At 42.3% G+C, this 27,884-nt stretch overlaps 3 protein-coding genes and 1 long non-coding RNA gene across 7 annotated transcripts; 2 read left to right on the top strand and 2 right to left on the bottom strand.

The window, feature by feature from the left end:
• Nucleotides 1-199: 199 nt before the first annotated feature.
• On the bottom strand, nucleotides 200-2,671 carry sra1 (steroid receptor RNA activator 1). Its single transcript, XM_028031902.1, has 6 exons — nucleotides 2,460-2,671; nucleotides 1,756-1,869; nucleotides 1,594-1,677; nucleotides 1,383-1,531; nucleotides 1,186-1,294; nucleotides 200-1,096 (listed from the first exon to the last, which is right to left on the bottom strand). The coding sequence occupies exons 1-6, from the start codon at nucleotides 2,482-2,484 to the stop codon at nucleotides 861-863; spliced, it is 717 nt and encodes a 238-aa protein (XP_027887703.1). The 5' UTR covers nucleotides 2,485-2,671; the 3' UTR covers nucleotides 200-860.
• Nucleotides 2,672-4,025: 1,354 nt separating this feature from the next.
• apbb3 (amyloid beta (A4) precursor protein-binding, family B, member 3) lies at nucleotides 4,026-14,751 on the top strand. Of its 3 annotated transcripts, none has more exons than XM_028031900.1 (13): nucleotides 4,026-4,444; nucleotides 7,800-7,963; nucleotides 8,050-8,105; nucleotides 8,476-8,524; nucleotides 8,735-8,884; nucleotides 9,190-9,317; nucleotides 11,156-11,161; nucleotides 11,269-11,383; nucleotides 11,750-11,831; nucleotides 11,900-11,983; nucleotides 12,757-12,872; nucleotides 12,947-13,126; nucleotides 13,862-14,751. In XM_028031900.1, the coding sequence occupies exons 1-13, from the start codon at nucleotides 4,396-4,398 to the stop codon at nucleotides 14,114-14,116; spliced, it is 1,434 nt and encodes a 477-aa protein (XP_027887701.1). In that variant the 5' UTR covers nucleotides 4,026-4,395; the 3' UTR covers nucleotides 14,117-14,751. The 3 variants fall into 3 exon arrangements, with proteins under 3 accessions (XP_027887701.1, XP_027887700.1, XP_027887702.1); XM_028031899.1 differs by having other exon boundaries at nucleotides 4,139-4,444; nucleotides 8,047-8,105; XM_028031901.1 differs by lacking the exon at nucleotides 11,156-11,161 and having other exon boundaries at nucleotides 4,140-4,444; nucleotides 8,047-8,105.
• A 1,810-nt stretch (nucleotides 14,752-16,561) lies between these two features.
• LOC114152455 (GTPase IMAP family member 2-like) lies at nucleotides 16,562-21,889 on the bottom strand. Of its 2 annotated transcripts, none has more exons than XM_028030348.1 (2): nucleotides 21,686-21,889; nucleotides 16,562-17,307 (listed from the first exon to the last, which is right to left on the bottom strand). In XM_028030348.1, the coding sequence occupies exons 1-2, from the start codon at nucleotides 21,702-21,704 to the stop codon at nucleotides 16,670-16,672; spliced, it is 657 nt and encodes a 218-aa protein (XP_027886149.1). In that variant the 5' UTR covers nucleotides 21,705-21,889; the 3' UTR covers nucleotides 16,562-16,669. The 2 variants fall into 2 exon arrangements, with proteins under 2 accessions (XP_027886149.1, XP_027886148.1); XM_028030347.1 differs by lacking the exon at nucleotides 16,562-17,307 and adding an exon at nucleotides 17,397-19,698 and having other exon boundaries at nucleotides 21,686-21,884.
• A 3,909-nt stretch (nucleotides 21,890-25,798) lies between these two features.
• Nucleotides 25,799-27,083, top strand: LOC114153420 (uncharacterized). Its single transcript, XR_003597322.1, has 4 exons — nucleotides 25,799-26,001; nucleotides 26,056-26,157; nucleotides 26,575-26,701; nucleotides 26,903-27,083. It is a non-coding gene; the product is annotated as an uncharacterized LOC114153420 (long non-coding RNA).
• The last annotated feature ends 801 nt before the right edge of the window (nucleotides 27,084-27,884 follow it).

Here is a 27,884-nt window from a genome sequence, read left to right as displayed (position 1 = left end):
GTTTAAATTTAAATACAGATTTATTCAAAAACCACCTGGAAGGACCTGGAGAGACCTGGAAGGACCTGGAGTCTGACATGAGTCACATGATGTTTCCATCAATGTTTCTGGTTCCAGTCAGAAACTCTGGTTTATTAGAAACCTGACTTCAGCATTTATTCTCCTTCCGGTTATTAATGAAGCCGATAAAGACACGCCACACTTTTCAGATGTTTATTCTGCTGCTGCGCCGCAACAGAACCAGTCAGGGTTACAATCGGATCAGAACACAGAGAGGAAATTGTCAAAGCTGTAATCGTTTCAGAAGACCAATCAGAGTGGCCCCTACAGGAAAACTGACCAATCAGAGTGGAGCTATGCATACAGCTGATCGGCTGGGAAACGTCAATGTTTACCAGTCATTCAGCTGAGGATCCAGAACCGGGTCTGGACCCATGCTGAGGTTCTATGGTATCAACAAACGAGTGAAGCTTTCCATCCAATCAGCTGAATGGTCCGCTCTGGTTCAGTTTGGTTCTAAACAGCTGGTTCTGATGAAGAAGTTCTGGTTCCCTAAAGTCCAGAACCCTCATAGTCTGGGCCTTAAAGTTCTGGTTCTTCTGGTACGAGTCCACCTGATGACCCACATAGGTTCTGGTTCCAGAACCAAGAGTCCAGAGTTCTGATGTCAGTAGGTCCGGTTCAGTTTACTGTCTGAGGTTCTGATGATGGGTCTGTCTGAGCAGAATCAGAGTCCCAGGATGTAGGAGTCCAAACCAGGTGAACAGAACCAGATGGTACCAGTACCTAAACAACTGAAACTGGTCCGGCGCAGAAGATGAGAAGAACAGTACAGAATCTCGCCCAGGGTTCTGGGAAACTCAGGACTGGCATCCTGGGTTCTGGGTTGGTTCTATTGGATCCTTGGCTGGTTCTGTTGGGTCCTGGGCTGGTACCGTTGGGTTCTGGAGCAGTTTCAGGTGTTCTGGACTCAGGTTGCGGGTCTCAGCGATGAGCCGCTTAACGCCGACCATCCATTGACTGACCTCGGTCACATGGTCGACCATCAGAGAGCGATGAGCTTCATCAGCAGAGTCCCAGTGACCGGCTTGCAGCTCTGGGACACACAGGTGGACAGACAGGTGGACAGGTGAGACATGAGACAGACAGGTGGGACAGTAGGGTGAGACAGGTGGGGCAGGTTACCTTGGGACAGGACGTCCATGCGTCTGGTTACAGGTAGGCTGAGTTTACCTGACCTCCAGCTGTCCTCCAGGAGGCAGAGCCTCTTAGCGACCTCGTTACACACCTGAGCCTGCAGACAGGTGATGTGTTAGTGTGTGTCCCTGCTGGCCAGGTGCGGTAATGCAGGCCTTCAGCGCTCCCTGCTGGTGGAAGCTCACCCTCACGGAGCTCCTGCAGGCCTCTAGCGCTCTGTTCAGCACTGACATCACAGCCTCCAGGTCGGGCTCTGATTGGCTGCTATCCGCCTCTCCCTGCCTTCTCATTGGTCCCGTTTGGGCAGGGGGCGTGGCCTCAGGTGGATGTCCAGCTGGAGGAGATTAAAGTCGTCACTCAGGTGCCTTGAACAGGTGAGACAGTTCTGACTCTCACCTGGCAGAGGAGGCGGAGCTACTCCACACATGGGCGGGGCCATGGGGTTGGAGGACAGAGGGGCTGTGGGTGGAGCTCCTGGACCTGGAGACCAATCAGATTCAGATGTTTCACATCAGATGACAGGTGAGGGAAAAGCAATGCTCAGGTGAGTCAGACTACCTGAATTTGCTGCTAGAACGGCTCTCTTGCTCAAGGGGTTCCTCTGAGGTCCGCGAGCCGTTTGCAGCCCGTAGGAAAACTGAGGGGGGTCATTCCAGCCCCGCTCCTGGTTACCTTGGAAACAGAAATGTAAATAAAGGCAGTCCAGCAGAAATCCTGATTATGACCAACAAAGAGAGACACTCTGAACATGTTGATGGGAAAATAATCTCTAATAAACATTTATTTTACTGAAAAGAATCCAGAGACTCCCTGATGACTAAATAATAAATATTAATAAATATTAATCAGGCTTGGATTATCACCTGCAGTTATTACCTCTGATCAATAATCCAAACTACCCGCAGCTTTAATCCAGCAGGACAGAAATTTATGATCAATAATCAAACATAACAATAAACATCAAGTTTATAAATCATCAGTGTTCCAGCACTCATACTTTGAGCTGGTTGACATTAGATGAGCTACTAATGACCCGAATTCACCGCGTCACACAGGTCTGTCATCACCGCCATAATGAATCCACTTAAACTCAGAGACTATTATGGGATAGATCGGAGAAGTTTGAATACAGAGGCTTTTAATTGAGGTTCCAGTCTGTGACTGTTAGCAGCCGGCTAACAGCTGCCAGACCGTTGTAATCCTCGCAGCGGGACTCTCGTAATGTTCTCCCGGACAGCACGGATGCTGTGGAGGAAACTCACCGGGTTTCACGTACATGTCCTCCATGTTGGAGCCTGGAATCAGCTGCTTCTTTCCGGGGAGGCTGAGCGGAGCTAGCAGCTAGGCTAACCGGAAGAGCTTTTACAGAATAAAGGCGTAAATTAAACTTCGGGTAAACCCTGGATTTAATTAAAGGCCATTTCTTGTCTAACTCCCATGAACTAAACACAAAGTCTTGTGTTTTGTTGTTGCAATAAATAACTCATTAAGTTAGATAACTGCAGTCACCACATCCGGTCAGAATGTCAACAAAATAAAAGCTTCTGATGTAACCTGTTTTTAATTAATTTTGACTCTTCGATTTCTCTTGTTTTATCTTTTCGTTAAAGTCATATTTATGCACATTTACATGCTCAAATGTGCCAAAGAATCAACTCCTGACTGAAGGATTTTTAGGTTAATATCAGTTACAGGTAGTTAATTATGTGTCTGTTGTGGTTTTTATCTTCAAGTTTTTACACTGAGAGAAAACTAAAGCATCAAAATTTAGTATATTGCAGCAAAAGTAAAACAATATTGCTGTATGTTTGTGTTTTAATGTGTTTACATTCATAAAACTCATAGATAGGTAATATAAAGTTAATATAAATTCTTTTTTAAGGATGATTACTTCTATCTGTTTTCTGCTCCTATTTTCCACGCAGGGCAGTTAATGCCTCCAACTGTCTGTGAGTATGTGGGGTCCATCTTGGACAGGTCACCTACCTATCTGCTGCAGCAACAGCTAACATAACAGGCATATTTCTGGGCTGTGGGAGGAAGCCGGAGTACCCAGAGAATGTCCACATGGACAACAAGCCTGACCGCTGGCTGGGATTCAAACTGTGTCATCAAAATGAATCCAGAAACAAAATGTTCAGTGTGACTCTGTTTGAAGTCCTTCAGAGGACTTATCGTCATATTTACTTTGAAGAGGTGAATAATTCTACTTCCTGTTGAAAAGGCTAGCTTTAAGTGCTGCCAGTTCCTCAAGAATGTCCGGGAGGTGGCCACCGTGACACGCCTATTGAAACAGTGTGACGTCAGCACGGCGTCAGGTGGATTTACAGTGACTATTTAACAGACCTTTTTTTTATTCTTTGTTTTGGTTTTTCTAGCCAATAAAGTTCATGCATAGATATTGCTTTACGTCGCTTGACTGCATTACCTAAATCAGGGTCTCCAAAACGGTGGTCAGGGGGGCGTTTGCGGTCCCCAAACTGATTGTGTGTGGCCCCTGTAATCATGCAAATTCTTCCCCACAGCATAATTGTTTGATGTAGATAGAAACCTTGTATTTTTAATTAGGTCAACACCATCACATCACACATTAAAGTCTTCCTACAGTAGAAAATATTGGCCACAGGTACAATCTTTTGTTTTTTAATGGCTTTTTTTTCAAGCTGTAGATTTTTCCTGTGACCTTTACTCAAAAACTGACTTTGCTACATCCTGAGCCAAAATGAAATATTTGGATTTATATGAGTCCATCAGAACTTCAGGGTTCTCCACTGCTGAGAGTCGCATCATTGCTTCCACTGAGCATGATGATGTATTTCCTGTTCCAGCTTCAGCCTCAGGATGAAGATGTTCCTACAGATTTTACTTTCAGCATAACTTGCTGTAGTGGAGTCATTTTTTTACAGGGATGGGCGAGTGAGGCAGAGAGGGAGTGCAGTGATGACATCATCAGGAGGAGGAGGAAAACAGCACCCTTCATCAGACGGAGAGGAGAGAGGCAGAGAGGAGGCAGAGAAAACGCTGGGACGGGGAACAAAACAAGGGAGGAGAAGAAACACTGATGGTGTCTGAGAGGAGGGCAGACGGCGGGACGAGAGACACCCACAGAGACAGCGGGACAGCGGGGGAGAGACAGGCTGCAGCAGCCGTCCTCTGGGCCTGATCAGCTGACTGCAACTCACCGGGAAGGGTGGAGCCATGATGGGCAAGGATTACATGCTGGCCATCATCATCGTCAACTATGATGGTGAGGCACATACACACACACACACACACACACACACACACACACACACACACACACACACACACACACACACACACACGCATTCAGGTTTCCATCTGATCCGAGGTCCAGGGCGTGGGACAGCATTATGAGGACCGTCCTCATAATGGATGTTTAATCCTGATGCAGGTTGGGGCTTATGTTGGATGTTTTTGGGTGTAAATGCTCAGATGCTCAATGATGTTTTAGTTTCAATCCCAACTAGTGGCACAGTTAAAGGCAGAAAGTCCTGCAGTTTGACCAGAGTTCATTTGGTCAAACTGAGTTTAGTATTCGACAAAGATGAAGATCCGAAGCAGCTCATCAAAGACCAAACTGCAGAACTAGAACTGATAAGAAACAAAGTGTCTGACTTGCATCAGTCTGGAAACAGTTCCAGAACCACCTAAGAGGTCCTGGACTCCAGAGAATCTCAGTCAGAACCAGGATTCACACCTGGAACCACAGTGAGCCTTCCCAGCAGGCCGACCCATCAGAACCACTCATGAACAACCTGTCAAGAAGGTCCAGAAGAACCAGAACCTGTGGAGCTCTGCAGGACTCCTGACTGAAGCGGCTTTGTTAGTTCAGTAGTTTGCTGCTCTGCTGCATGAATGTTTTCTCTGCTGGATTTATATTAACCAGTCACTCGCATTACTCCCATCCCTGAGCTGGTTCTACATCTGGTTCTGGTTGTGATCCACTTTCTGCCCTCAACTAGAACCTCCTTCAGCTTCATGTTCCTGCTGGTAATGAAACTCTGTACTCAGTTTCTGCATCTCTTCGTCATGTCTTTAACTTGATATCAGCAGAAATTGGATTTATGACTTCAAAAGAATCTGCTGTTTGAGTTCCAGACAGAACTCGATGGAAAGTTTTATTTCTGACAACGTTTTAGAGATTCCTCCTCCAGAAGTCCAGCTGAAGTCCTCTCTGCCTCTGGACCTGCAGCTCTTCAGCAAAATCCCTCAGAGTCTGGAGGACCAGGAAGAGGAAGGAAGTGTTTGTGAGGAAGAGGAGGGCGAGTCCTTTAATGGGTCATCCTGTTTCTGCTGCATAGGACATCCAGCTGTCTCTCCCTGTCTGCTGGTTTGGACCTATCAGAGCCGGATATCAGCGCCTGAAGTGGCTGATGCTTTAAAACAATCTGGACCCAGAGACTCTAGGAGGATAGGGTTCTGGTTCTGTTCAGAACCCGGGCCTCTGCCCAGCAGCTGACAGAGATGAAGGATGTCTAGTCTCTCTCAGCTGATTCAGTGGTTTGTGTGTCCGAGGGTTTATTAATTATTCACGGCTTCTTCAGTTTCATCTCTTCCTGCTCAGCAGTTTGACCCGATCGATGGTGCCGGTCCTGATACATGATGTTGGATCAGCAACATGATCTGGGTTCAGAGAGCCGCTGCTGCAGGAGGAAATCAGAATCCAGCCTGACCCGCGGGTCAACAAGACAGAACTGAGTCCTATCAGAATAGAAACCTCAACCAGATCCATCTGAAACCACCAACCCGCCGTTCACCGGAGGATGTGTTAACTCTAACAGAACCTTTTTCTGTTCGGGTTGGGTCAGACTGAATGTTAGCTTTAGTGTTAGTCACATTAGTCAGCATGCTTAGTCCCAGGTCTATTTTAGTTGGTTAAATTTATTCAACTAAAACTAAAATCTAAGCTTTAGAGTAAAATAACCCTAACCCTCCAATGTTTAATCAGACCTGAACCTTCAGAACCACATAAAGACGGTTCCAAAGTGGGCCTTCTCTCAGCTGAAGAACATTTCCAGGCTCAGAGGACTAATGTCTCAGCATCAGAGAAACTCATCCAGGCGTTTCTCTTTAGTGGCATTGATTTCTGCAGCAGCATCTTTACAGGTCTGACTAACAAATCAGGAAGATAGAGCACATCACCCAGTTCTACAGCCCTTTACTGAGAGAACAGACTTTAACATGCTTTTGTTAAAAACTATGAAGCTAACTGAGTTAAAGTAGAAATCCAGGTGAGCTGTGAAGCACGGACTATTAAAAACAGTGGAGGTAAAGGTGGAGCTGCAGTGATTGGTGGCTCCAACAGGACCTGCTTCAACCTTGGGCCGGTTCTGCTGTCCTGAGTGATGAACATGGTTCTGATGAGTCAGCAACGACCCTCGATGATCAAGGTGACCTTCATCTGTGGGAATGAAACTGCTGAGTCAACGAGGAGGACATAAAGAAGAGGAGGGTTAAATTTCCTGCTTCGTCCTTATGCAGGCATCAGAATCAATATGTCATCTGATCACAGCAAAATATAAAAACAACGCGTGAGCTGCTGACACGGACAGCTGATTGGACAGGAGCTCTTCAGCCCAGCGACTGATTGGACAAAAGAAACTGATCAATAAGTTCTCTACTTCTGTTGAAAGTCTGAGTTCAAATCTTCAATTAAAACATAAATCTTTCACCAACCTGACAGATGGAAAGTTGACTTAAAACTCTTAGAGGAATTTATAATAAAGATCTTTTAAAATATGTTTTAAAAGCCTGCAACGACAGATAAAAATAAACATTGTTGATTAAAAGTGATAAATATGTGGTTTTCTCCTCAGACCCAAATTAAGTTTATTCACATGGCACATTTCAGCAACAAGGACTTTTAGAGTGTGTTCACCATGAAACATCATTCAGTCACCAATTATGAATTTATTTTATTGTTATGAGACAATAAACATTACATTTTGTCAAATGTCATCATCAAATATGACGATCAATGTCCCAGTTCATAGAAATGAAAGGCAGCTCTAGACAAGTGGTTTTGTTCTTGATTTAAATGAGCTCAGTGTTTCAGCGGTTTTTCTGGTTCCAGATTAGTGGACCATAAGCATTTATATTTGTTTTTTCAATTTAATAATGGATTAATTGTTATTCTTTGTCTCTGTGCTTTTATATGTTAAAGAGGACATGCTTATTTACAATCTTTCCCACAAATGCTGCATAATCTCTGTTTTAAATGCAGGCGGAGATCATCAGGGACGTTTTTAACCGGCTCCAGATGTGATGCGAATTTTATTCTAGCAGCTGATCTGTTTGTTTCCTGAAATAAAGCACAGAAACTGAAACATTTAACTCCTTGATGGTTCATTTTACTACATATTTACTAATTCTATAATTATATTGTAAATGTATTTGTTTTATATTTATTTTACAATGACTCGCAGATCAAAACCGGTTGGCTATAGAGGCAGTTTGAATGGATCTGATAAAACCCGTCTATTCACTCCTGTGTTACCTGTGGGGAGCATTGCTGCCTCTAGGGGGCGTTGACAGAGATAGGTGTGTCTGTTTGATGACAGCTTTTTGCGTCCCTGCAGACAACATCTGGACAGACCAGAACCTCCTCCTGGATCCAGACCTTCCCTCTGGCTGGAGGACAATCAAAGACTCCACGGGGACCTACTACTGGCACGTTCCCACTGGCGCCACCCAGTGGCAGCACCCCCGCCTTACCGGGACATTAAAGCCTCTTGAGACACAGGTGAGACATGACTGGTTTTCCTCTTGTAGCTTCTCCGGTTGCACCAGTGTGGCTCAGCCTGCTCTTCTTCTGTGGTGTTTCAGCAGGAAGAGGCAGGAGACCAGAGTCCCACCAAAGGCACGGAGGGAGCCTCTGAGGAATGGTAACTCAGGATGAATGTCCGTCTGTTAGGTTTGCTGGGGGTCAAACAACTTCTGAACAGTTGCTTCTGGACAGACAGATGTTCTGTTAGCCTCACATCTGGACCTCAGGCCCAGTCAGGTCCTAGTAGTTGGGAGGTGGAGGCGATTTTACTTGTTTCTCCAGTAGTTTTTATGTCCACATCCCCATAAACCAGTTTTTACCTCCACATTCCCATAAATCACCAGTTTTTGTCTTCATCCCCGTAACCAGCAGCTCTAAAGTGTTTATGCTAGTAAACCAGCAGTTTTATGCAGATGGTGTCTTGACGTCCTTTACTGTTCAGTCATCATTGGCACCTCCACAGCTTATATGAACTTCTTTTCCCTCAGGTCTTCGTGGCAGGAGGACTATCTCACAGACCATGACCCTGACTCAAAGGTAGCACAAAAATATCTTCTCTATGAAAGACTGTACTTTTGTTCCAATACACCGACAATAATATGGAAGTGATGATGAAGGGCATGACGCCAGAATAAGAGTTTAGCTCCTCCTCTGCAGTAGGATTTAATCTGATGGTCTAATCTGTTCTAATCTCTCTCCACCATAGTTTTGTGTAGCAGTAATCTGATGTCGCCTGCCTCTCTGCAGTGCTTTGCCGTTCGTTCCCTGGGCTGGCTGCAGGTGGAGGAGGAGGATCTGTCTCCGGGTCGCAGCAGCTTAGCTGTCAGTAACGTCATCCAGCAGCTGTCTCACTGTGGCAGCCCCGAGCAGAGAGACAGGTCTGGGGCCTGGGGCGAGGTGAGACGTGAGAGCTGCCTCTAGTGGCAGTATGCTGGAACTGCACCTGTTTTTATCTGGGTTTTACTGTGAATTTGATTTCTGTGCAACGACAGCAGTTCTGCAGTTTGATATTGTTGGTCATATTCACAGCACCTCCATGGATTAAAAATGCCATTCACCTGCGTAATGTTCTACTCACCAGCCACTAGGGGGCTCACTAAACTAATGTTATATTAACAACCTTGGATGCTGATAAACCAGAACAGGTTAAGCTAACCGGAGTCAGCAGGAAGATGCTTATGAGAGCATGTTCTGACCTGCAGGGTCGGGAGATGATGCTTGTTCTCAAGAAAGACACCTTGACCTTATTGGACCCATTAGACCACAGCCCCCTCCATTGTCAGCCAATCATCAACATCCGAGTGTGGGGCGTGGGCTGCAACAACGGCAGGTGAGTTAATCAGACCCGGGTTGCTCGAAACAAAAAAACTTCAGAATCGACTTCAATTACATTATTATGACTCTAGATAAGAGTTCTGTAGGTCCAGACCTCCAGCGGGACTCAAAGACTGGACCTGCAGAATGCTGGTCTAGACTCAACCTAAGCTGGGGCCAAGCTACATGACTTTTCTGCCGGTCCTGAGCTGGGGAAAGTCTGGACTAGTCCACAAAGTCTGGACCAATCCGCTCTAGGTTGGGTCAATCGGCAAGGCAAGCGGGCGAGTTAGCGAAAGAAGGGAACCGTTCCTTGGCCTCGGTTAAACAAACATACGGGGCAACCCGGTTGGGTTGTCTGAACAGATCATTGACCCGACTGTAAACATGTGCTGCTGACAGCCAATCAGAATGAGGCTGGGACATGACAGGTGCTGTGAGTCGCCTTCAGTAAAAAACGTTATGTGTAGCTATCTGACATTACAAATGCACAGCGCTGGGCAGTATAATATTCAGCTTGTTAGTCACAGTCATGCCAGGATAAAATCAGACTAAAACAGCAAATAATGAAGGAAATTATAAATAAATCAAATAATTCATTTTTAACAACAAGTAAACATTTCATAGGTTTAATGGATTTTTAATTTATTCATCCCAGCAGGGAAATTATTTCGCAGTTACAGCACACGACAGGAGCTGTGTCTGCAGGCAGCCAGCTGAGCCGGCGCCATTTTTTGAAGGAGGACATGCGGCAAAGGTCGTCGGGACCGGGAGTCGAACCCGCGACGTCCGCGGGTCTAAGGCCTCCAAACGTGGCCTGCTGTCATTCTGCACGTTAATTACGTGCAGAATGAAGTTATTTTTATTTGTGTGATCCAGACATGATAGCGTTTGTTATACACATACATATATAAAACATGTTTATGATAAAACCAGGTTTGAGAATTGTTCTAAAACAAATTATGACCCAAACTCTCAACTATAGCAGATCTGATCAGAACCATCAGATCTATATAAATCTGTAGGATAAACTTTGCAAATTTAAAATAATGTAATTTTATTTTTATTTCTCTTTTTTTATTAATTTATGATTAGTTCATAAATTCAATTCAATTCACTTATTTATCCATCCATCCATTTTCTATATACTATTGTCCCTGCCTCTGGAATGAGCTACCTTGTACCATTCGATCTCTGGATTGTTTAGACACTTTTAGGAAACAACTTAAGACCCACTTTTTTAAACTTACTTTTTAGCTTAATACTGTGTTTTATTGTTTTGTATGTTGCTTTTAATTTATTTTATTTTTTACACTTTGTGCAGCACTTTGTGACCCTGGTCTGTGAAAAGCGCTATAGAAATAAAGTTGACTTACTTACTTACTTAGTAAAAAGCTTAGCATTGAAAGTTCATTCCACCTGGATGTAGCGACAGCAGAACAGGAATATAACCCATTTGAATATCTGCTCTTAGCGCCCCCTGCTGATGAGTTAGGCCCATCAGACCACCAGAACGCATCAAACAGAGAGTTTGATGAGTTCAGAGTGATTCATCTGGTCTGGTTGATCCTGAGTGCTGAAACTAAAGCCGGTCTGTAGAAACCAGTCATGTCGTCTGTCCCCAGCTTGGACAGTCCACCTGTTCATGACCTGTCCGTCAGTCTCACCTGTAGCTGTAGGATGGGTCCGGCCTCTGAGGAGGGTGTTCCCAGTCATTTTGCTAAGCTAAGCTGGACTCACTGCTGCTGCTTTACTTCTGCATGCTGAGAAGCTCAAATCAAGCTCACCTTTGTGTTTTGCGCTCTAACACTGTTGCTCTCTGTTTCTTTGCCACGCCCACCCCTATGTGTGCAGGGACAGGTAAACCCCTCCACACTCACAGCCGAACGTCAGGGTCATCCATGGACTTCCCCCTGTGCTGCCGCCGCTCACCAGGCTCTTTGTGTGTGTGTTTGTGGTGCATTCAGGGACTTCGCCTTCGTGGCCGGCGATAAGGACAGCTGCGTCCTGAAGTGCCATGTGTTTCGCTGTAACGCTCCGGCCAAGGCCATCGCCTCCGCGCTGCACGAGATGTGCTCCAAGGTGAGACTCCAACGCCTGAAGTACCCTGCTAGTGAACTGATGAAGACCAAAGTCTGAAGAGCTGAGTCCAGCTTGGTGGGCTGAGTCAGAACCAGGACACTGATCAACTGATTACCATCAGTCTGAGCAACTCCAGAGCAGCTCATCAGGTTGCTGCAATGGAGACATCAGCAATCAAAACAACTGGAGCAAGGTCTGTTGATTCTGCTGGAGGAGGTCCTGGATCTGTTGGACCTGCTGGAGGAGGTTCTGGTTCTGTTGGACCTTGTGTTAGACCCAGTTTTTGCTATCTCTTCACTGATCATCATGGAAACACGGTTTCCTCCTGCTCTGTTCGGTTCTGACTGAATTCTTTCTTCCATGCAGATGATGTCGGAGAAAGCTCTGATGAGACCGTCACGTTCTCTCACCATGGAGAGCATCTCACCTGAAGACCTTCCCAGACAAGGTGACTCACCTTCTCCGGGTCCACTTGGTACCATTTACAGGTTCTGTAACCATGCTCTGTTGTTTCAGTGGAGTTCCTGGAGGTGGTGAGGCAGCAGGTCCAGAAGTTTGAGGTCCAGTACATCGGGAACCTGCCGGTGTCCAGAGCCATGGGTAGGACAGAGACTCACCTGTTGTCCACCAGGTGTTCTGTAGCTCTGTTTTAGTTCCCAGATTGTTAAACCAACTAATCAGATAATCATCCCTGGGTCATCAGCTCCAGAATATCCTAAAGATCTAGTTCCCAGTTTCCTCAGCAGCCTGAGGCCTAATCCACATCTAGCCAAAGGCTACATAAATATTTACATGCATTTGGTCCTTCCATCTGAACAAAAACCCAGGTTAATATCAATAAAAATGATTATTTATAAAAACTCCAACCACAACAGAGGTTCGAGAAAACTCTGTCTTTGTGTGTTCATGGGAAGAAGGAGTCTTAGTATTGACACATTACAGTCTACAACAGATATTATGGCAATATATCAACTTACTCGGTTTCCCAGTCTATATTATCTTGTGTTTTTATCAACTTTATGTTCTAATATTGTATTTAAAAGTTGTTCAACCTACAGGTGAACCTCCTGGTGGCATGTTTGACAGGAAGTCATGGCTGTTTAGAACCAATCTAATTGGCTTATCACTTTTAGCTTTGTGCTACACTGCCCCCTATGGGTCTGGCATGTTTAAGACAATGCTCAGGGCAGATTTGTTCATGTGGATGAAAACGTTTCTGACACTGATCTATAAGATATGACTTTTTATCAAATGTGACAGATTTGTTTGTATAAAAGCTACGTGTGGACAAGGCCTCTGCTGATCCCGATCAGTAGACCCAGTTCTGAATGAAGGTTTGTAACTAACCCGCCGGACCACCTGCTGTTCTGCAGGTATGGAGGTGTTGAACAGAGCCATCGAAAGCATCATGAACTCCACAGACCATGACGACTGGGAGCCAACGGTGATCCACATCAGCGACAGGGTTCTGTCTCTGTGGAAGGGGGAGGTACAGTCCTCGCCGCTGGTGGAGCTCAGGTAACATGTCGCCTCACCTGTCTAACTGTTGCTGGTTGCCAGCAGGATGGAGACGAGCCACTCTGGGAATGCCAGGTGCGATTCCTCACCTTCCTGGGTGTCGGCCATGACAGCCACACCTTCGCCGTCATCGTGGACGCTGGGACGCAGCAGTTCGAGTGTCACGTGTTCTGGTGTGAACCGGACGCAGGGATCATCTCTGAGGCCGTCCAGGCGGCGTGCATGGTGAGGATGAGGATGATGATGATGATGATGATGATGGTGATGTTGAGGATGATGAGGAGGGGGAGGACGTTGAGGATTATGAGCTTTTACAGGGAATCAGAACACAGCTAAAGACTTTCACATTTTAGTATCTGTGAAATTCAGAGACAGAAAAATATAATCACCCTTAGAGAGAAGCTGGAGGCCTTCCTGTTTCCTGTTAGGGGCCATATCACAGTGATAGTACTACTAATATACTGCTGATAGTACCACTGATAGTACTACTAATAGTACTGCTGGTATTATTGCGTATTATTATCTGACTGATTGGAGGTTTAACAAACTGAGCTTTGAATTAGTTTCCATCCTTAGCAGTACTGTTTATCACCACAGGGGGAGCTATCTCCCTCTGACTGCAAACAAGCAAAGTAAGATGTCATCAGGCTGCAACTGATGGCTATATAGCTGTGAAAAAGTATTCACTCCCTTGCAGATTTATTCTGTTTTTGCTTTCTTGTCTCACTGAAACATTTCAGATTATCAAACAAAATTTTAATATCAGAGAAAGAAAACTCGAGGAAGCCTGAAAAGTAAATGATGAAGTGAAAACATCTGAGCCCCTTCAGGCTGGATGTGAATAGTAATCCCACCCTGAATTGCCTGGGATGCCCAACACTGTGTGGTCATTCATGTGTTTTGTAGTCATTGTGTTGTCGCCTCCTGCTGGTGGATCATCTCATTGTCTCTTCCCATCAGCTCCAGTACCAGAAGTGTCTGGTGGCTCAGACTCCGCCTCCCAGAACCAAATCTTGGCGTGCAACTCCATCCAAGGTGAAACGAGCCAACTCCATGGACGGCGTCGCCTTTCCCCCGTTGACATCCCATCACCATGGAAACAGCAGCAGCAGCACCACGTTGGTGCCGATGCCGAAGGGCAGCAGCAGCAATGTGAGGAAAGGGATGATGGCATTCTTTGAGACGTTCCGCAACAAACAAGCCGCCACCTCGTAGTGATGGCCGCCGTACACCGCTGGTCCGACTGGACTGCGATGACATCAGCGTCTGAACTGGCAACACCTGAGGCGAGACCCACCTGAAGAGCAGCTGGATTCCTGTCTCACCTGTTGCTGCTACTGAACTGAACAGGAGGAACGTCTGCAGGTGTCTGACCAATCAGAGCGATCAATTCTTCCTTCGTTTAGAACAAACCAACCTGTAGAAACTGAACCGACTCAGGATTTTCAGATGTTAGCTGTCAATACCAAGTTACTCCTTCACAGAACAGCAGAGAACTGCTCTGATGAAGAGTAATGAAGGTTCAGGAGAATTTCTGCCTCTGATTTCCCGAAAATGTCCTTCAAAAGCAGAAAAGTAGAGTTAGAGCAGAAAACTTCTTCCATTCCAGACAGCAGCTCCTCTGTCTGCTTCAGCTTCTTCTGAATGGAAACCTTGAAGCTGCAGTGAGTGCTGCTGACCATCAGGGGGCACACACTAGTCTCACATTTCCTGGTTTCCCTCCTGATTGGCTGATGCCTCTGCAGGTTGAGAAGTTTTCAAGTTTCATGAAGCAATAAGCTGCTGAGGCTCTTTATTTCTGGAAATGATGTCATGTATGAATGAATCTGAATAAAACAGAAAATCATTCATTCTGCTTCCTGCTGACTTGATTTATTGTTCTTTTATTTATCAGTTTCTTTTCATTTGCAATATAGCTTTCTGTTTAAGTTGCATAACAATAACAATATAATGCTTTCATTGCTTATTACAATGAAATGTAAAAATCAGCTGGTAACTGGGAGATTGTTTTAGTTCTGAGGATCCTGCGTCTCCCAGTTTGACTTTGGGTCCCTACAGCCACAGGCAAACCTCCAGATATCAGTTACCCAACATGGCGAGCCAGCCAGGAGTATTTTTACTCCTCAAACAACCTTTGTATAGAGTTTACCAAGTACCCATTGTAACTTTGACCAGAGAAAAATATAGCTTCTATTGTTGAATTGGCAGTAAGTATGGCACAAATGCCTGGAGATTGATCATTTTGAAGGGCATACTCCATGGTGACAGATTAAGGTATTGTTGAGGTTGTATCATCGTAAGTCAGTAAAATAGTAAGACTCAAAGACCTTAAAGTGATTGTTGACTTTGACTCAGAAGAGTCTCTAAAGCTCATTAGCTTTTCCTCTGTGATGCAGTGAGAACTGAGTCTCAAAAAGAAATTTGAGTTGAGGTTTTACCTCGTTCCCTTCAGCCATAGATGAAAACCCTGAAGCCACAAGTTCCCTTAAAACTGCAGACTGAACAGTGCAGCTCAGACTCTCAGGATGAGGAATATTAAAAAGATATGACACCATGGAAATGGTGAATGATGTTGGAACCAGAAATGATGATGATGAAGTGAACAAGGACATATAAAGGTAATTTAAGATCCATATGATGGAGACAAACAGAAACCAGCAACACTGAACTGGGTGAGACAAATGAAACATTTCCAGAGCCACCAGTTAATCCTGAAGCTCCAGTGTTTGAGCCACAACAGATTCAGGATCAGGAGCTGCATGAATTCGGATCAATAGGGCAGCAGCTAAAGAGTGAGAAAACTCAGTCACCCGCTCCCCAAACGTCCAGACATCCATCAGAGCTTGTAATGATCGATGTGGACCTGAAACATGTGAGGTCATCCCTGTTGGAGCAGAACTCCAGGAAGGGAATGCTGAAGTCAGGAGGTCGACGAAGGAAAGACTCCCAAGAAACTGACTGCCATTCCTTAGGGAAGAACTGGTGGTAGTCATGCAGTCGTTACTTAGTAGATTAGATTCTCCAACATGACTCAGGTAAGTGTTAATTAAATGATTTAACTGTGTCTGGGCAGAGACTGTGTCATATTATGGCTAGCTGCTGGCGGTAGCCCCAGCTGTCCTGCAGTGTGTTAGCATTGATACTTAAAGCTGTTCCAAATGGAGACGTCCTCATACTGGACGGTGATATTATATCATTCTATTGGTTATTTCATGTTTTACTCTTTAGTTTGCATCACAGTTTTCTGGTCTTCTTTGGCTTCATTTCCTCTAAAATATATCTGAGCATTCAGTTCACACAGAACTGGGACATCTTTCATCATAATATTGGTTCTATTCTTGTATAATGTTTTACTTTTAGACATTTATTCTTCCATCTTTTTCTCAATGGTTTTGTTGAATATTAGCTTACTGACCTTTTTAAATTTTGTAACTGTAAGTCATTATGTTGGAGTTGTGTTTATTAATGTCTTGCTGTTTGGAAAATGCTAGTGCTGGACTTCATCTAGAGTTATTTTAAACAGTAGGTTATTTTATAAGCCTTAAAAGACACATAACCATACTACAGCCACTGTTGCACAGGGTTTCTGACATATTCGACGATGGACCTGGGAAACATCAGGATCAGTTCATCAGTAGCAGATCAATAACTTTCAGTCACTTTATCATCACAGCCTTTATTGAAACATTTAGAACGTCCTTCTACTGTTTGTACAGATGTTGTCAAACCTTTTTCTTCCTGTGATGGAGATGCTAAGGCAAACAACCATCAGCGTCTAAGGAGCTTCTTCCCTAACCAAGTGAAGATGGACTCCTCTGACTTGGCTTCTCTCTGGTAGATCAGGCTCCCATCCTGGGAGATTGTCTGGATTTTATCCAACAGCTGCTGGACCTGGCTCCTGTCCTCCATATTCTTGTTGTTGAACACGTGGTAATGGCCACTGCAGCTCTTTAGCAGCTTCAGCAGGTTGGCATCTTCCCTGATGAATTGCTGGATGTCGGTGTCTTCCAGACGGTCTCCGTAGGTGAACAGCAGCATGGTGTGTTTGGAGACTTCAGGACTCAGGATCTTCTGCAGCGTTTCCATCCCCTTCTGCTCCTGGGGGGTGAACCTGCCCAGCTGGAGGGTGAGGAGGAAGACGTGTGGACCAGGAGAGCTCAGCTCCACAGCTGCTAACAGCTCTTCCTTCACCTGCTCTGCAGACAGCTGGGTGCTGAAGAGGCCAGGGGTGTCCACCACCACCACCTGTCTTCCACCTTCAACCTCACCTTCGACCTTCTGGGAGCTCAGAGTCACAGGGACGGAGCTGAACCGACTGTCCAGCTCCTTCTTTCCCAGGATGGTGTTTCCTGCTGAGCTCTTCCCCACTCGCTCCTGACCCACCAGCACCAGTCTGAGGTCTGAGCCTGAAAACAGCAGAGTTCATTAGATCCTCTCTGAACAGTCACTCATCACCAGTCAGACACACACACCAGCTTCAAAGAAGAAACAACGCTGGCTTTCAGTGAGATCTGCTTTATTAGCATCACATACAGAAGCTGCAGGAAGAAAACACACAAATGATGGTTTGATCCCAGCGTTTCATAACATGTCTTCTAACATGACTCCTCCTACAAAAGCATGAAAAAAAAGCTTTAATTAACATGTTTCACACAGATTATTGTACATAGAATCTTTCTAGTTAAATGTCTTCAAGGCACAAACATACAGTTTACACAGAAACATGAAATCAGTTAATTTAGTCATTACAAAAATTCCAGATTCAGCCATATTTAATAAGCCAGAATATTATTTGAAAGTTAATTTATTTATTTTTCCTGATAACTTCATCACTGAGTGAAACACAATGTTTGCATTAATGCCTTAATTCCTGTGAATTGTGATGATTTTCAATAAAAACATGACATTTAAAATCAGAATATTACATGAAATAATAATTTTTAATATAGAACTGTGAGATAAAAAAAAGATGTTTATTAATCTGACAGATGGGCCTCATTGTTCTGGTTAACTGAATATGAAGATATGAACATAAATCCTGATTAACTAGTGATGCACAGAGTTCAGCTTATTTTATAAATGGGAACTATTGGTTCATAAGACATAAAAATAAGACATAAAATGAAAAATATAATCATATTGGTCAGAAATCAAGAACCTCCATAAAAGCAGCAGTATTTAACTTTTATGAAAAATGTTTTTTATATGTTTGTTGAAAGAGTGGACATGTTATTAAAGAATGAGACAATCTGAACAAACTGAACTATAAGCTTCATTTCTCAGGCTCTCAGAAATACACATTAGAAACAACAAATCAGAGCCAGGAGCCAGGAGGTCTTATCGCTGTCCATCACCATCACGTATGTGCTGCTCACATCCTACCCTTTTCTCTCTGCTTCATCACAGCCATAAATGCTGAGGCTGGTTAGCATAGCTACCAATAATGGCAGATAAACTGTTTTCCTGTAGCATGATGCTGTTTTTCCTGCCACATTTGGCAGTGAGTACATGAGCCTGCTTGACAGCGCTAAGCCCCTCCTTCTGTCTCTGATTGGTTGTTGTGGTTGTGAGTGGTGCTTTTCTTCAGACTGCAACAGTTTGAGCTTTTCACAGATTATCTGCTTCACCTTATAATGTCTTGACATGGTGACAGGTTCAACAAATATGCAAAAATCATTTTTATTAAAGTTTCACACTCGTGCTTTAAGTTGCAATAATTACATCATCATCCCCACATGCAGTGATGACGTCATCAGTGATGACATCATCAACCATCAGTGACACTTCTCTAAAATTAAACATAGATGCTTAGTGAAATAATAAAAGCAGTAAAAAGCGTGATGTGTTTATGATAACATGGCTTTAATTATAATTAAAGCATATTCACTGTATGACACAGGCATCCTTTTTCACAGCAGCAACTATACCTCCCACTGCTAATCCCACACCAGCCCCAATAGCAGCTCCAACCGGACCTGCAAAAGATCCAACTACAGCCCCCGTCTTAACCCCGGCAGCAATTCCTACACCAACCCCTGCAGCAACTCCTCCAACGCCTCCAATAACAGCTCCAACCTTCACTGAATTTTTAATAAACTCGTTATCTTCCTCTGCCTCTTTCCTTGCATCATTAGGATCTGTACCTGGATTTTTATCCTGAATTTCCTTAGTTGCTTTTTTAATAGCTCTCTCAGCTTCTTGTAGCATCTCGTTTGTGTAGTAGCTTCCTCCGTGTCTCTGAACCATCCTGCTGATCTTCTTCAGCAGCTCTCTGACCTGAGACGGATCTTTGTTTCTGTTGTTGAAGACGTGATATCCTCCTCCACACTGATTGACAAAAGCACAGAGAGGTGTGCTTTTCTGAATAAATTCCTGAATGGAGACATTCTCCTCCTCCAGATCGTCTCCATGGGTGAACAGCACCATGGTGTAACACGCTGCCTTCTCTCCAAACGTCGTCTGAATGATTTTGACGGTCTTCTGTTCTTCCTCTGTGAATCTGTTTGGCTGGATCACCACCAGGAACACATGAGGACCAGGAGCAGCAAATGAGATGCATCTGACTATTTCTGTCAGAATAGTCTCCTGTTTGCTGGTGTCAAACAGACCCGGAGTGTCGACCACAGCCAAAGTCTGATCCTCAAACTCTCCCAGTTCCTTCTTACAAACTGACGTCAGGGAGGAAGGAGACAGTTTGGACTCAAAAGCTTTCCTCCCCAGGATGGTGTTTCCTGCTGCACTCTTCCCAACTCCAGTTTTCCCAATAAGCACCATCCTGAGGTTTGGTTCTTTTGGTTCTGTTGGAGAACAACACATGAATAATGAGGATAACGACTGGGTGTTGAACTATTGACTGAAAACTTTGGAAACGTTCTTACCAAGGTTTAAAGCCGTCATACCCAATCACTGATTTTCACTGCAGTTCACTGCTTTGCCAGGTTTAAACCTCAATTTAAACTTGGATTTAATATCCATATTTAAATTTTTAGGGTTTCTTTATAACATTTTTCTTATTAAGCAAAATGTTGAAATGTTTTTAATTATTTCAATTGATGAGGCAGATGGCCGCTGGTACTGAGCCAGGGTCAGATTCTGGTTCCAAGTACGCCTCGCTACAGCAAACAGGAAGGGGCGGGGACGGACCACTGTCAGTCACATACCTTATTTGGAAATGAGACATTGCACTCCGGAAGTAAAGGGGGCGCCATTTCCTATATTATCCGCGGCCTCCCGTTTATATTTTCTTTTGAAATCTGCCATATATCTTCATCTTTAGGAAGGATTTTCATTCCCAGCATGTATTTGAACTTCTCTCTTTTATTTACTTCAGCGCAGCTCACAGTTTTTAAATTCTGTAGTTTTCAGTATACTTCTAAATCTGCTCCTTAGTCGCATCTTTTCGGGCCTGCTACTGCCACTAGTGGCTTGGGGATGGTAACACAACTAATATAATTACATTACTAAATCAGAATACCATAAAGTCTTTATTATTTATTATTAATTCTGGAATTACTGGAACCGTAAAATTTAAAATCCCTCACAAAAGAACATCCCTTTTCATTTTCTTAAGGAAGTAGAGATAATTAAATTACATAAACAAAACTTGAAAGTGATTCCAGTTTCACTTGATGGCCAACCTGTTGAAACTGTGGCTAATTTTAAATACCTCGGGTCATTCCTGGACAGTCAGCTCAACTTTGCTGAAAACACTGTCTATATCTTTAAGAACTGTTCTCAGAGACTCTATTGTTTTAGAAGGCCCAGTGATCTTGGGGTTACCCTCCTAGAGCTTGTTTTAACCTCTAGTTAGGTAGAGGTTGTTGAGTTAAAATGTTAAAACTTAACATTTGGTCTAAAGTTAACATGTTTAGAAGTACACAGAATGCTACAGCATTCGTTAAAAACTGTGAGCGGCACAGAAGTAAATAAAAGAGAGAAAAAAAGAAAAAAAAGAAAAGAGAATGAAAATCCTTCCTAAAGGTGAAAATATATCACAGATTTCAAAAGAAAATAAAAACGGCAGATCGCGGATAATATAAGAAATACCGCCCCCTTTACTTCCGGAGTGCAATGGTCCCATTTCCAAATAAAGTATGTGACTGACAGTGGTCCGTCCCCGCCCCTTTCTGTTTGCTGCAATGAGGTCCTTCTCTCTTGTTCTGGTTCTGTTGGAGGTTTCTTCTTGTTAAAGGGGAGTTTTTCCTCTCCACTGTCCTTGCTGACCAGGAGGAGTGAATGACTTGATGCTCTCGTTTCTTCAAACAGAAACTCTTTAACTAATTTAAATCATCAACTTAAAGCACAGATTGTAAAGCACATTGAACTGCCTGTTTGGCAGGATCTACTGTAAAGTGTCTGTGTGTGTAGGAGTTGAGCTCCACCTTCATCATTTTATGGCACTCAGATAAAGTGTCATAAAAGGAAGACTGAGAAATGTTGAGCTTCCTTCCACAAACTCCCCAAGCAACCAAGCAAGTTGATACTACTGGAGTCTGTTTGCAGCAGTTTGGTGAAACAGGAAGGGTGCGGTCACGGATAAACACGTCGAAACCGAGTCGCAAACAGACCCACAGTAATTATGTCAGAGGCAGAGAAATGTTTTATCTGTTGACCTTTCCTGTCTCATAAAAACTCTTCAAACATTTTCAGTTTTACCACAAATCAAATCAGAAATATTCAAAGTTCAGCAGCATTGTAAATGATGTTTGTTTGATCCAACAGTGTTTCAGAGCAGATAGAAAATAACATTTAGAGAAAAAGGCTGGAAGTTAGAGATGTACTCACGAGGCATTTTGCTGGCCATGTTTGCTCTTCACAGGTTGTTGATCTCTGCTGACGAGTCGATACAGAAACTCAGACCAGACTTCGTATCTGCTGCAGGCTCCTCCCTCAGGACGCCTCAGGGTGACGTCCCAGTTAGGGTTGGAGGTTATATCAGAAGGATGCCTCAGAACATCATACATTGACAGTTTAGTGACAGAGGTGCTACAACAAAAACAATACTTGTTAAAAAAAACTATATAGGCACCATTATGTCAAAATTTAATCGGGGAGTGATTTATGACCCTAATCATTAATTACTTTTAATTTCCGGTGCCCCCTGCCCCAACAACCTCTAACATCGCTCCCTTTCCAGAATTTAGCCTGGCATCATTTTGAATGCTTTCGGTCAGTTTTGTTCTTGCTGTTGAATCAACACTGATCTTCCCACTGCTTCATGGTTTCTCCAAAATAGTAAAGGTTGGTTGAAATACATTTGAAAAGATTTTTTTTCCCTGTAACACTTGCTAGTGTGATAGATGTAAAAGTTCCTCATCTGTAAATTTATTTCTTAAGAATATCTGACAGCAACTAAACAGGCCTAGGTGAGGATACTCATATGTATCTTTCAACTTTCCCTAAAGTTTAAAGTTTTTTTACATTGCACAACCACGCTATAAGAGTTGCTCCAACATGGGAAATTGTTTTTTTTACCTTTAAAATTATCCACTACTTTTGTCTCTAACTTATATGCTGTATGTTTCTTGGCCCTAATGATGCTTTCCCTCCATCCATTGTCTTAAACACTTAAGTGTGTTCACTAACAAAATATAGTACACCTGTAGTTGTTGAATTTTCCTTATAAAAGCTTATAAATGATCAATGTAAACCATCAATCTGCATTAAAATATTTACTACAAATCTAATCTAAATATTATTTATTTAGATTTGATGTTTTGATGTGTGCACTTGGATTTCTATTGATTTATTGACTGTGTAAATATTTATCAAACTGAATGGCCATTCAGGTTTTATATAGTTTTTTTTTTCTTTTGGTGTTTGTTGCACAAATTCAAATATATGCTGGCTATCAACCAACAATTTAATTAGTGAATTTGTGTTTTTTCTAAAATACTCCCTCTCACTGAGACTTACTTACATCTTCTGACAACTAGCCAACTTATAGTAATATTGACTCAGTTTGCTATTGGTACACTTTACCTAAAAATAAAAATTAAACATACTCACTACACAACCATGCTCCAAGAGTTGCTCACAACATGGTGAATTGTTTTGTTACCTTAAAAATGATCTGCAGCTTTTGTTCCTTGGTCCTAATGATGCTGTTCACTAATGTTCTCTAACAGACCGTACACCTCTTGTAATTGATAAGTTTATAAATGATCAATGCGAAACATCAGTATGCGCTAAAGAAGAACATATCAGTCAGATTAAGTAAAATATCATTATACTCAAAGCAATCAAAATTATATTTCTCTGAAAGGTCATTTCTCCTTTTCAGGGAGTTTAGACTGTATGAAAGGAATCAGTGAAATATACTATGAAATATTTTTATCTGCTGCATCCCGATAATAAAACTTCAATTGTGAATTGAATGATTACATTGCATCTAGATACAAAAAAATCAACCGTTAATTAGTAATCATACTGACTAACAAGATCTGATCAAACAAGAAACTTGACTACCTCAAGGGATTTCTCACATTGGAGAATAAACCGTCTGACTTTCTTTAGCCACTAAATTTAACCTTACCAAAGTTTTGCCTCAGAGTAAACAGGTACTGAGTTTGAAGCGGATCAGACGCCTTCAGCCATCTGCTAAAGCTAGACTCCGGCCTTCCTCACTGTAAAATAAAACATTAGACTTAAAAAAAGTTCAAGTGAACATCACTTAATTATCATCGACTTGTTGTTTGTACTCATCTTAAACAAGTGGGAGGAAGGTTTGGATATTAAAAAATGCTTTATAAGTTAATCTATTTAAGTTGAGTCCATGCAACAAGTAAAATAAAATAAAAAGTGAACTATAGGAAAGTAGTGAGGATTTTGGGTGGTAAAAGTTGAACATTTTAACATGCCCAGACACTACGCCATTTCTGCTCAAGCAAACCAAAAGGTTTTGAACAGAACAACCATGTCAAATAATGAGACCATGAATCTTTAATCTATGTGGCAAATATATTGCTGCTGCTGTAAGCAGAAAATAAAATAAGTTTTGTGGAGAATAATATTTTGGATGAGTTTAAGAATATTGTTTGCCAAAATCACACGGTGTAACTACACTTGTCTTTTATATGTTGCAGTAATTGAATCTTTTGAGGCAATTGGTTTGCATAAATTAAAGTAAATACAACCTATTTTCCTGCTCCACATACTTAGTTAGCAATTTGCCAGTTAGCTTCCCAGTCTGAACTTCTGGGCAATGTCTTGATTCAGTCAAATCTTCTACCCTGTATCTCCTGAACTTGTAGAGGAATATAATTATATTAATAGTTAAAAATTATGTTTGTTGGTTGGTTCGCACTAAGATATGTTTTAACCTAAAATAAATGTATTGTGTCAAATGGACTGGATCAATCTGACCTAGAAGTCAGGAAGGAATTCAGATTTGGAGAAGATATGGAATAACAATCATTAAAGAGAGGAAAGTTGTTAGTTTAAGAAAGTTGTGCAAGAAAGTTCTGGCGCCAGACATTTCTCCTGCTCGCCAGCAAAGGAATTGGGTCGGAGCTCAAGACGTGGGAAAGATAAGAATAATAATTGACTTGTTTTGCACCTTTGAAATGGAGCAGATGTTGGAGGTCAATAGGTCTTAATATTTCCAAGGAACTTTCAATACACATCCAGTGTAAGACGGAGCCAAATGAACTACGTAAATGGAGGAAAGCGACGCCATTGGTCGAGGCTTTCCAACACACACCAGTAGAGCTCGGATCCTATAAAAAACTGATACCAGAAGTAGCAAGCGAGAGATTTTGGGACTACTGTAACGATGTGTATGTGATGTTTAGTTCTGCAGATGTGCATTAAAATCTCTTCTCGTTTTGACTATGAGCAGATGGAGTTCAGAGTCTTATTTAACCTTTATTTATATACTCTATGAGTTTAGGCACCTTTAAATTCCTCAATATAAATGGTGACACCAGACGTGCCGATTGAGCCAATTCAGACTTAAGGGGGACGAAAAGGTGATCGAAATTATATTCCTCTACAAACTCCGATATTCTACTACATCCACTCTGTGAATGTTTTGCTTGCTGGTCTTCATCATGCTTTGAATGGAGTATCTGGTTTCTCTTACTTTAACATGCCCAACTTGCACCTGATTCCCTTTTGATTCCCTCCCAGTGAGGCGGTGCTTCACAAAGCAAACCGTTTGTCAAACTGTTGATCTGCCTGGTGGCTGTTTTAGAAGATGAGAAGACATGGTGACTGAGGTTTGGGCACCAGTAGCCAGTTCATGCAGCTTTTTTACTAGATGGCTGTCCTAAAAGTACACATCTTTAAAATATGAATAAATACGTACAATTCCATAATTATTCGTTTCAGCGGTTAAAGAAGGTTTGGTAATTCAGGGATTGTGGTTTCTTAATGTCAGTGTTTCTGCTACTGGACAAGAAATAGGGTTAAAAGAGGACTTAGAAAGAAAAATACAAAGATGATAGTTGTATTCACTGAGAGCAAGGCTGTTATCAGGACAGAATGAGACCTGAGACCTGTAAAACTGTTGGGTCCATATGACCAAGGAGGGAACCAGTCATCTGCTCCAACAATTTATTAGCCTTTAGGAAATATTTTTGGACACAAAGAGCAGAAACATTACAACATCCGATGTATTTTTTCATCCTTATATCAGGGATTTAAAACTATTTTTAATTTTGTGTCATCTTAAAGATGGAAAGAGTCAATTATTTTTTCACCCATGGAAAAGTGTAATGTGTTTATTATGAGTAGGATTAACCAAGCTGAAGGAAAACAAAGAAAAGGGATAAATAAATATTCATTGATACAGAACCAAATCAGCAAATATGAACTTATGAAACTATTGAAACCTTCAAGAATTTTATGTTGTGTAAGATATTTAAGAAAATAATGCTGAATCTGCGCTCATCTTTATTTGGTCGTCATCTCTAAAATATGTTTACCTTTTGTTTTGTTGAACACCAGACATCTCATCTCTTTCCCACAGTTTTTTTCCACTTAGTTCCACTACTGTTGTGGATTTTATAGTCAATGTTTAAAGCCAACAGAGTCTGAAGCGATGGAGGAAATTTACGTCAATATGGAACCTGTAGGACAAACTGCATCTAATCACACAGGTAAGAATGAAGTTACAGAGAAATTTAGTATGTATTGAATTCAATTTTGCTAAGGTTGGAGCAGCTCCAAAGAGAGGCTCTGCCTCCGTGCGGCTGTCTGTTTGGGAATCCTGAATGTCTTACTTTTGGCTGAACTCATCGCCCTCAGCGTTCACAGTGAGTCTTGTTCTAGTCATCTTAAAGATGTAAAAAGACTAGATTTTATGTTTCTGTTATAAATAATAAAAAAAAGTCATTGTTCCCCTTCGAAAATCAAACTGATCAAATAGCAAGGGTTTAAAAAAGAATAAAGCTTGGTGACTCAAAAGTTTTGCAGAGAGGTGAAACATTACACTATGTTACATGAATTTGATTCATTTTCAGCAATGGTTGCATTGGCAGCCATTTGGGTTAGCGTGTCTTTAATATCTTTTCTTTTTCAAACTATTTACCCAACGATTCATTGTTCAGTGTTACCTCAGTTTAAATTCTACAGGCATAACCAAAATCATGAAACTATTTTATAAGTCTTAAGTGAAAACACGATGCCACTTCTTTTTGCAAACATGGTTGTTAATTTTTATTTTTTTTCAGCTCATGACATGACAGCAGATTTTTCTGACATCAGCAACATTCTGACCGAGCAGAACAGCAGCAGCAAGTTTCCCTCCATGATCGCTAACTTCACTGAAACGGCTCCACGAGCTGAAGACACTTAAAGGTTGGTCAAAAACTTTTAAAAATTTGGATCTCATTAAAAATTTAATTCTACTCTGAATTGTAGAGTATAACTAATTAATAACTTTCCTTTTTGTAGCTAAACGAATATAATGTAAATTAACAACTTTTATTTTAATTTATTAAGTGCGCTAAAAACAACAATGTAAAAGGAACAAAACTTTGATGTTTTTTCTCCTTACAGGGAAATTGTGTCCTACAGAACGAACAAACATCAGTTGTTCCTGTTCATCCAGGGGCCACAGAAGAAGAGAAGAGGAGATCCACTAGTGATGGATGATTAGGATCTGTGTTCACTGTGATATTATTCACCAACAATAATGTAGCTTATTAGTATGGTGTTACATAAAACCCTAAAGATAAAATGTACACTGTAAAGGAAGAAATATTTATTAAAACTTTGAACAAAACGTTTGGCTCGTATCTTCCTTTTCAAGCAGGGTCCTCTCGGCGAGCAGCGGGGCAGCTGTAAAACGAAACTAAACAAGGCGTGTTGACGTCACAGATCACAGAGTTTAATTCATACAAAGCAACGCATGAATCAGTTAACAAAGCTGCAGAGGTACAGAGATATGCATTTTATCACAAAATAACAGACACACAAGGGAGACAGACACACACAAACACAGAGACAGACAAAGGCGCCCACGTGGAGAAAAATGGAAAAAACTCTCTCTATTTTAGCGTTGCATGTACTTTATACTGAGTAGGCGTTTCCTCACTTTAATATATGCAAAGAAGGCGTTCTGTTGTTCAACCAATCAGAGACCTGTTTCGGCCCCAGAAAAACCCGCGAAACTCCCCTCCTTACAACTCAACTCAAAGGTGATCTGTTCTCTGTCAAACCAAGCAGGGGAAAAAACCCTTAATCCTGTGCGTACCACGCACGAATGTCTCCAGCACCGAAGTCCTGATATAAATCTCGCCGACTCCCCTGGAGTTTCTTCCTCCCACATTCCAGCTGCCGTTTCCATGGAGATGCTAATTTTATGGCTCTTGTGTGCTCTTAAGCAGACAGTGGAAGGCGTCTGCTTGTCTCCTTTGGGCCTCTCTCTGGGTCACACAAAACCTGTTTTTCAAATAAGAGTGCTTAATATTCCTTTACACATGTTGTAAGTATTTTAACACTAAAATAATCATTTTCCTTAACAACACTCCCAACTGTT

This window comes from Xiphophorus couchianus, chromosome 11 (genome assembly GCF_001444195.1).
Source record: "Xiphophorus couchianus chromosome 11, X_couchianus-1.0, whole genome shotgun sequence".
Taxonomy (NCBI): Eukaryota; Metazoa; Chordata; class Actinopteri; order Cyprinodontiformes; family Poeciliidae; genus Xiphophorus; species Xiphophorus couchianus.
This window is presented reverse-complemented; position numbering and strand designations above follow the sequence as displayed.